Source organism: Pongo abelii, chromosome X (genome assembly GCF_028885655.2).
Source record: "Pongo abelii isolate AG06213 chromosome X, NHGRI_mPonAbe1-v2.0_pri, whole genome shotgun sequence".
NCBI lineage: Eukaryota > Metazoa > Chordata > Mammalia > Primates > Hominidae > Pongo > Pongo abelii.
The window spans coordinates 55,273,912-55,283,328 of record NC_072008.2 but is presented as its reverse complement, the minus strand read 5'-3'; the positions used below and the strand labels follow the sequence as shown (position 1 = coordinate 55,283,328).

The 9,417-nt window shown below is 49.4% G+C and overlaps 1 protein-coding gene across 1 annotated transcript; it reads right to left on the bottom strand.

Moving 5' to 3' along the window:
* Positions 1-807: 807 nt before the first annotated feature.
* Positions 808-8,664, bottom strand: APEX2 (apurinic/apyrimidinic endodeoxyribonuclease 2). Its single transcript, XM_002831702.4, has 6 exons — positions 8,002-8,664; positions 6,952-7,035; positions 6,151-6,331; positions 5,471-5,617; positions 4,711-4,780; positions 808-2,061 (listed from the first exon to the last, which is right to left on the bottom strand). Exons 1-6 carry the CDS (start codon positions 8,156-8,158, stop codon positions 1,144-1,146), a joined length of 1,557 nt encoding a protein of 518 aa, XP_002831748.2. The 5' UTR covers positions 8,159-8,664; the 3' UTR covers positions 808-1,143.
* Positions 8,665-9,417: the final 753 nt, after the last annotated feature.

Genomic DNA, 9,417 nt, shown 5'->3' with positions numbered 1-9,417 from the left:
CTTTTTTTTTTGGAGACGGAATTTCGCTCTTGTTGCCCAGGCTGGAGTGCAATGGCGCGATCTCAGCCCACTGCAACCTCTGCCTCCCGTGTACAAGCTATTCTCCTGTCTCAGCCTCCTAAGTAGCTTGGATTACAGGCACGTGCCACCATGCCCAGTTAATTTTTTTGTATTTAGTAGAGACGGGGTCTCACCATGTTAGGCTGGTTGTGAACTCCTGACCTCAGGTGATCCACCCACCTCAGCCTCCCAAAGTGCTGGGATTACAGGCGTGCGCCATTGCGCCTGGTCTACCAGTCCCATTTTCAAAGATGAGAAGAGGCTTGGCTAGAGCAAGCACTGTGTTCAAAGCAATGCTCCCACTTTCCAGGTCATAGTATACAGGAAACATTTCCATGGCACACTTAGGGGTACTAATGATACTACTTGCTAAGGAGGCAATCTTCCCTGAGACTTGTGTGGTCCCAGGCCCTGCCTGGCATCTCTGAGGGCTGAGGACCCTGTTTCTTTCAACCCTGTAACCCACTGTGGCAGCCGTGGGATGCACTAGTTGGAAAGCTCTGGTTTAAGGCTACACAGCCCACCTTCCTTGCTGATTTAACCTTAGCAGTACAGGAAACTCCTACAACTGAGCAGAGAACCCTTTATGGTGAGCACTGCTCCTCACTCCTCACTCTTCCCTCCTCCCTCCTCCCCTTTCCCTGGGAATTATATCATTGGGCTACAGCCAGCCAGCAAACCAAGTATTGAGATAGCTTCTCTGACTCAACTTTATGGAGTACATCCACAATGTCCAAAGTGCAACCCTGAAACAAATACACAGACTTTATTTACGCACAAATACATTTTCCAGCAAAGACAGAAGTGATTTAAAATTACACAACTTCCCGGGGCAGCTAGTGTCCGTGTACTTCGGACAGGAAGGTGGAAAGTGGTGTAGGGGGCTGGGTCACAGGATTAAGGCACAAGAAGCTCACCAACAAGGAGCTAGGTAGGAAGGACAGCGAGGAAGAGAGGGCTTAAAAGAGGAAGAGAAGGGTAGGAGACTTTCAGGGAGAAGCAGGAGGCAGCTCAGGGAAGGGGAGCTGGCCTCAGATCCTGTGCAGGGGTGACCATGCCAGATGTCCCCAGGCCTCCATTGGTTCAGCTGGGCCTGCTCCAGAGGAAGAAGTTGCACCGGGAGGAGGGGTCAGTGGGAGGACCCCGGGGCCTGGCACACATGTAGAAGCGGCGGCCCAGGTTGGGTCCTGGCTTCTTCACAGTACGCATCACACATGGCTCCCTGTGGCCCCCACAGAGGGGTGTGCGCAAGGGCCCCGCCAGCACAGACTTCCAGAATGAGGTCCGTAACTCCTTCTCATCTTTGGCTTCTGAAGTCTTGGCCTGCCCCTTCACCACTTTGGCCACTATCTTCTCTTCTGGAGTCTTCGGGGTCATGAGGGCACTCGTCAGTGGTAGGCTAGGCAGCTCTATGTCAGGAGAGGCTTGGGGACAGCTAGGGGAGGGCTGAAAGTAGCTCTTCAGGTTTTTCTGGCCTCTGCTAGAGCCAACCTGACTGGGCCGAGGCCTGGTTGAGCGCACTTGGGCTTTGTTTTGGCATGTCTGTACCTGGGTTTGATTGTTGTGCTGCAGCGTCGACTGCTCCAACACAGGACTTTGTTCGAGAGGAACTAGGAAGCGAAGGATCTTGAGCTGGGTGCCTGCAAACTCAGGGAGGAAGCGGGTGCACAGAGGTGGACACTGTTTTGCAGGCACAGAGGACACGCTCAAGACTGCACCCACAGGGCAGTGGTCAGAGCCCATCACCTCAGGCAGCAGGAAAGAGGCCTGAAAGGTGTCTATGACCAGGGTCCTGTCCCCCAGCACATAGTCAAGCCGGGAGCCATAGTTGAGATGGCGGGCACCAGTGATTGCTGACCAGCAGGTGAAGGCCCCCTCCTGCTTTGGTTGGAAGCAGCGGTAGCTATCGATGAAGGGCCCTACATGAGAGGCAGACTGGCACCCCAAGTTACTGAGCAAGCTGTCCATCCACTTGCGTCCTGGGTCGTCTTCAAAGCATTCCTAGGTGAGGAGGAAAGGGGGTTGGAAGAGAGGGAGACAGAACTAGATACCTAGAACTGGAAGGGACTTAGACTAACTGCTGCATTTTGCAAATAAGAAAATTTGGTTGTCCCAAGAGGACTACTGCTCAAGGTCACACAGTCCGGAATTGGCAGAGCTGGGATTCTGATTTTCATCCTTACTGATTTAAAAGACCATGCTTGTTTTTCCCTCTGCATGAGCTTGCATTTGTCTTGCATTGGTCCGTCAATGGCAAATCTGAAAGTTTGTTTACTCAGAGCAATTCCCGGAACTGCTTTTCAAAAGGACGGAAAACAGGAAGTTAAAAGTGTTTGTCTCTAGGAAGCAGGGCTGGGGTTAAGAGTTAGGAAGACTGTCAGCTTCTTCCTTTAAACCCTCTGGCACTATTTGGTTTATCCAGTGTGTCAAAGCCCTCAATGACCATCCCTACCTCCTGAGCTGAGGACCTGCAAGGATCCAGGTCTGAATACTTCCTTAGGCTCTGATCCCCAATCCATCATCCATCAGTCCATCCATTCAATCCACCTACCCACCCACTCATTCAATGCAAGAAATGTTCATGGAATACCTATTATGTGCCATGCATGATGCCAGGGACAAAGTAGGAACCTGATCTACTCCTGGGGACCAAGGAGGCTTCCTTTCGAGAAGTGATCCGGAGCTGAGGTGTGGCGGCTGAGTAAGAGTAACCTAGGTGGAGGGTGCTCCTAACTTTAAGAACAGTCTCTGTGCTGGGCCTGTGGAGGGAGTGTGCTGCGTACCCAAAAGACTTGAGGAAAGACCAGACTGGAGACCAGAATACCAGCAGGAAATGGCTACCATAGTCACACAAGCAAGATGATGGTCACTTGGACTAGGGTGGGTGCCAGAGGAGACAGAAACATGAAATTATGAGATGATTTGTAGCTAGAATCAACAGTACTTGCTGACTTAACTGAATGTGGGAAGTGGAGTAAGAAAGAAAGACAATACTAGCACAATTCCCAGGCTTTAAGTTGAAGCAACCAAGGGGATGATGGTGCCATTTAGAGAAATGACAAGACTGAAAGAGCAAGCCTGGTAGAAAGTGGGTATGTTCTGCTATTTTGGAAAGACTGTGTAAGTCATCTGAGCTGGCACTATTAGTTCTCTTTTCCTGGAGGAGAAAATGAAGGAGGTATACATGAGAGATCTAGGATACCTCTGAACTAAGTAGAAAAGGCATAAAGATGTATGATGCTATCACAGGAATCTGAAAGAACACACTGAATGAATGCATAAGAGGAATGAGGCAGGGAGGGACTGAAGGCTCGCACTTTGTAGCATTCTCTCCGCTCCCCACCACACCACCACCACCATTCTCTCATTCTCTCACTTCTGATCATTTTCCCACCTGGGAGCCATATCTACATTTATGTAGCTCTTCTGCGAATTAATCAAGGAATATTCCCACGGTCCCTTCTCTAAGCCAAGCCCAGTGCTGAGTGGGACTGTACCAGCATAAATCACTGATCCCCCATCATGAGACATAAGGCAAGCCAAGATGAGAGCTGGCTTGTAGATTCTAGGGCAGTGGTTCTCAAGCCTGGCTGCACAATAAAGTCACACTGGGGGCTTTTAGAATGTGCCACTACCCTGGCCCCACACCCGAGAGTTCTGAGTTCACTGGTCTGGAGTAGTGCTAAGATATTGATATTTTTGTTCTAATATGCAGTTAGGGGCTAAAAACCATGGGCCTAGGGGAACTTAGAGATAAGAGGTTCATATAACAAAAAGACAGAGAGGGGGTCATGTCCACCAATTCAGGGCACAGTGAGAAAAGCCAGAATGAGAATAACTTTTACAACGGGCCGACAGGAGACAACCTGTCTAGAGAGGACAAAATGTGCAGGGACACTGAAGGTGGAAATAAGAGACAGGTCACAGACCAAGGAGAGCCTTGAATGCTAGGTCTCCATGTTTTCTCTGCATCACAGAGGTAACAGGGAGGTATTGAAAGTTCATAAACAAGAAATACAGTGTATTAAGGAAATGACCAAGGCAATGTGGAATTCACAGTCCTTGAAATCTGACCCCCAACAACTCTCCAGCCCCACCTTCTGCCACTCACCTCCCTTCCCGTGTCACTAAGAAGAAAGGGACTTGTGGTTCCCCATGCACACAATGCAAACTCTACCTTGAAACCTTTGCCCATGCTAGAATGCTTTCTACTTCAAAGCTCTGTTCTACTCATCTGTTAAGATTCAGCCATTTTCAGCTGCCTGTCCTGATGTCCGAGCTCACCTAGGAATCCCATCTCTGAGTTCCCGTAGCTTTCTGGGATGCCATCTGTGCCTCTGCCTTGAGAATACCATCCTATAATTGGCTAGCCATGTATCTGTAGCCCACCACCATGCTGGAGAGCTCCTAGGAGCCAAGAGCTAGATCTGACTCCTGAGTCCTCAGTATGTGGCTCAGGGCCAGGCCATGGGCAGAGTCAGTATTGTCTATTGAATAAATGACCAATCCTCGGTACTATAAGAATAGTATTGCAAGCCAAGCTCCACTTTCCCATAAAGGAAGCTGTCCCTGGGCCAAAAACTCAGCGCTGGTTGGCTGGACAAACAGAATCAGTCAGGAGTGGGGCCAGGCACCTAGAGGGAGCCTTACCAGGTTGACTGCATCCCAGTGGTCAATGGGGCGGTGGGCTGTATTCAGGTCACCCAGAATGATCACATGGCTGAAAAACACAATGTGGGATTGTTAGAAAGGGGTGCAGCAGTCCTGGCCCATATACTTTTTCCTGGGCCCAAGAGCTCAGACAGGCCCTCTCCCATATTGAGGCTTCCTAGCCAACAGCAACTCATAGCAGCCTACCTCTCCAATCTTACCACAAACTTGCTGCCTTTCATATCTGACCAACTCAATTCTGATCTCCAAAGGTGACAGTGTTCCATGTTTGACATGACTGCCTCACTAATCAGTATCCAATGGGCATTTTTCTTGTCCTTCAAAGCTGAGCTCAGATACCACCTCCCCTTGATTGCTCTAACCCACCCTCACTTTCCTGTCCTTCCCTGGAACAAAACTTTCCTTTGCTCCCAGGCACTTTACCATTCTCATCTCATTTCACCCTTAAAACTATTGTGTGGGGTAGAGATTCATATATTCATTTGACAAAAGAGAAAACAGAGGCAAGATTAGCCCTAGGGCTCACAATGAGTAAGAGCAGGAGCCTGAATAGGTGCTCAGAGTACAAAACCCATGTTTGTTTTGAGCAGAGCCTATTCAGGTGGGCATACTGGTGTTTGCAACTATGCTGTGAAAGAACTCAGAGACAAAGGGTCCATATCCCTTTCAATGGAGCTTGACACAGGGCTGGGCACCCAGGACCAACTCAAGGAAGCCTTGCTGCCCCGACTTGCAGTACCTGCCTGCCGCCAGGAGGGCTTCTGCTCGGATTTGCAGCAAACGATAGAAGCGCATCTTAAAGACTAGCCGCTCAGGCCTCCCAGGGTCCGCATGGGGGCAGTACACGTTGATTAGGGTCAAGGTCTTCTCCTTCCCTTCCCATGTGCTGGAGAAAACAGAAACCCCCAAAAGGGGTCAGTTTCAAACCTCCCCTTCTGTCCCTTCCCCATACCACATGACTTCCATTTTGTGACTGTCTGGGATGGAAAAGAAAGGGGTTAAAGAGACACAAATGATCTGGCATGCACAGGACTTGGGGACTGACTACTGATAAGGCAGGGAGAGGGATATCTAAGGATTACCATCAGGTAATGGTGTTGCTATTCACAAAGACAGAACACCCAGAAAGAGAGCAACCTGGGGCAGTGAGTTCAGCACTAAGTTGCTTTTGAGATGTCTATGGTAATAAGAGCTGGATCATTAGGCGAGCCCCACACTGTAGAGATGGAAACTCAAGCCTCAGAGGGGGAAAAATTTGCCAGGGTGACACAGTGAGTAGCCCAGCCAGGACTAAACCAGGAAAGGCAAATTTTGGAACTTCTCCACAGTGCATGTATGTTTACATGGCAAGCCTTAGAATCTTCACACTCAAAGAGTAGCACCAGCAGTGCTCAGTAGCAGAGAGATATGAGCTATTACCGGATCTTATGCTGTGTGAGGAGGGCCCGGCCCTCACTATCCAGAGCCCGGAGTTCCTCTTGGGTAAACTCATCCATGTTTCCATAGCAACCAACATCCCCATTCTGGGTGGCAAACAGGCCACTCAGGCCTTCTTCAGCAGCCACTGGGGTAGCGTTGTCCTTACAGAAGGTGGCTACACCTGGGAACAGACAGGGCACTCTGAGCAGACATGGCAGTCAATAGCCTGTTGCACAGCCTGTCCCACTCCAATTGTCCCCACACAAGTCACCTAAGTCATCTTCATAAAGTATGGTTCTTGGGCAACCTTATTCAAACCCTGGAATCTCAGTTCCTGCATCTAAAAAAGCCACAGAATGTTCTAAGTGTTTTACATTGATACATGGTGAGTGCTCAAGAAGTATTAGCAATTATTATTATCACATGGATTAATTCATTTAATCCTTGTAACAGCCCTTGAAGGTAAACATTATCCTCATTTTCTAGCTGAGGAACCTGAGGCACCAAGAGGTAATGTAACTTGCCAGAGGGTGCACAGCTAGGAAATGAGCCATGATTCAAACCCAGGCTGTCTGGCTCCACAGTTCACACAATTAAGCACCACACTACTACTGTACTTCTGAGGTCCAGTAGGATAATTCTATCCATAAAAATTATATTTCACATAATTTACTATTATGCAGCTTTAGCTCTGTAAACTAAATGTCTACATTTCTTATTACCCTCTCATCAAATATTGGAAACCCTTTTCCCCTATCTGCCTCCCTCACTAATTTAAAGTCCACAGAAAGCCCCATTTACCAGAATAGCCACTACGGTTGCGGCTGAAGCTGAAATAGGAGTTATAACCCTCAACGATAGCCAGGGGCTCTGTCAGTGCATCCCCTGGAAAAAAAATGTAAGATTAAGTCAGAGGTAAAACTAGCATCCGAGAAACACAAAGGCCTGGAATTACAGTTGTAGGCTAATTCCTTGCACACATCAGAGCCAGAGTTGGGGGTGACGGGAATGAAGTATCTATGACTAGAGGAGGACCTAGAAAGATGGGAAATGTCAGAGAGGAATATGATATCAGAATTAGAAGGCTTGGAGGGGGGGTTAGAGACTATGAAGTGGAGGTGGAGAATTAGGTGGGAAGGGGAAAGAATCAGAGCTAAGCCTGGGGGTCCGAACGATAGGAGGAAGCTGGGGATGGGGATGGACATATGAGAGGACAGTGGGAATCTGAGCTAAGGGTGAGAGGTAAGAGAGAGGGAATTAGGGGATCTGAACTGGGGGTGGAGGGAAAAGGAATTAGGGGATTCTAAGGGGAGATAGGAGGGTGAAGAAATAAGAGGACATCTAAGCTTGGGGTGGGAAATGAGGTGGGAATTAGGGACTTTCCGCTGGGAGGAGAGATGGGAATAGATAAGGGGTACTGGGGTTCTGAGGTGGAGATGTGAAAAAGAGGAAATTAGAAAGAATGAGCTGGGGTCAAAGATGGGGTGGGAATTCGAGGATCTGAGCTTGGGGCAGGGATGAAGAATTCGGGGGTTTGACTTGGCGGCGAGGAGATGGACAGCGTACGGAAGGAGGAAATTCAGGGGACTGAGTTTGGGGCCGGAGAATGAGTGAGAATCTGACTAGATATGGGGTTTCCAGAAGGAGCTAAACTTTGCTGAAGACAGGAGATGGAGTGCAATTAGGGGATCTAGCTAGGGTGGGAAATGGGAGTTTAAGAGGCAAGGGACCTGGGTCTAAGGGCAGGACTCTAAGAATAGGAAACTGGGAAAGTAAAATTACATGGGACAGGGGACAAAAGTTAGCGGGAAAGAAAAAGTATGTAAGGATCCTGGAATCCAGAGCGCTCACTGGTCACTTTGGTTTCCTGGAGACAGACGATATCCGCATCCAGCTCGTCCAAAATGCGCCCCACGGCCACGGCGGCACAGTTGCTGGGTTCCTGATTTGCCACCCCTTGCAGGGGTCTCCGAATCCCATTGATGTTCCAGCTCACCACGCGCAACATCTTAACGGGCTGGAACACCTCCCAGCCCGCGCCAACCTAGGCGCGAGCGAACTGCTTGCTGTTCAGAAGTTAGCCAGGCCCGCCTCCCGCGCGCGTTTGCGCAGGCGTTCTCGTGCGTACCACGAAAGCGTCTGACGCACGTCGGGCGGGGACTTCAACTTCCTCAGCTCTCATTGGCGGGAGGAGGAACTGGGTGGACGCTGAAGGAAGCAGAGCGGAAGCGTAGGGGCAATGAATGGCGGAGAGGAGTTTCCAGTTGGGCTCCCGCTCCTTCCGCTCGGACACCTGAGTCTCAGTGCGTTTTTCGTGTACTCAGAAGTCCACGTGGTGCGTCCGGTTACTTACAAACGGGATTTTGCCACTTTTTAAGCGACGGAACCCTGAGCGGAACTGCTCAGCCGCCAAAGCCCCGCCCTCAGTGCGGCGGACCGCCCACCTAAGTTCACAGATGGCAGCAGCGCTTGAGCCCCAGGAATAGCTGGCGCTGAGTGCTCGCGTTGGACTGGGCAAAGGGACGTTCATGGTTGGAGGAGGGAGCAGTAAGAGTCGCTCCACTGAGATAAGACTTAGGAGGAGGGCCTTTGGCTTTATTGGGTCAGAGGGGAGGAGGAGGAGGCTGTCTCAAGCCGCCCTGTAGCTTTTGTCTTGGCTCTTAACATTCTGAAGGATGTAGCCAGACACATCCTTGCTCTTGGTTCTGTTTCTCAGATAAGCGAAATCGAGGCCCAGGAAATGTAAGCTCGTGAGCAGCATTGTCTCCGGATGCATCCATGGCTCTTCTATATATGTTATCTCATTTCATTCTCAGGACAACCCAGTTCGGGACATGGAGGCTAAGTTAGAGACGTCGAATGAATTCACTTCATTCTCACAGTTCACTCTCTCTTACACTGAAGTAGTAGAGCCAGGATTCAAACCCTATCTTAATTAGCTCAATAATTACTTTTCTGAGTGTTTTTACTGAGCACACAACTCCCCAGTTAAGTCTTTTCCTCTGGGGCCCCAAGGCACCCTATGGTCCATTCTGTCACAGTACTTATAATACACAGCTATCATTGACTTCTATTTCTGCTGCCACTAGACTGCCAGCAACTTGAGAGCAATGACCATGTCTGGTTCATCTTGTTAGCCCCGTCCCCTAATACTGGACACAGCATATATTGGGAAGCAATAGTTATTTGTCAGGTGAATGAATGAACAAAGGATAATAGCAAGAGCATCGACAGGTTCATGGCTTGTTTTTGAGAGCACAAAAATTA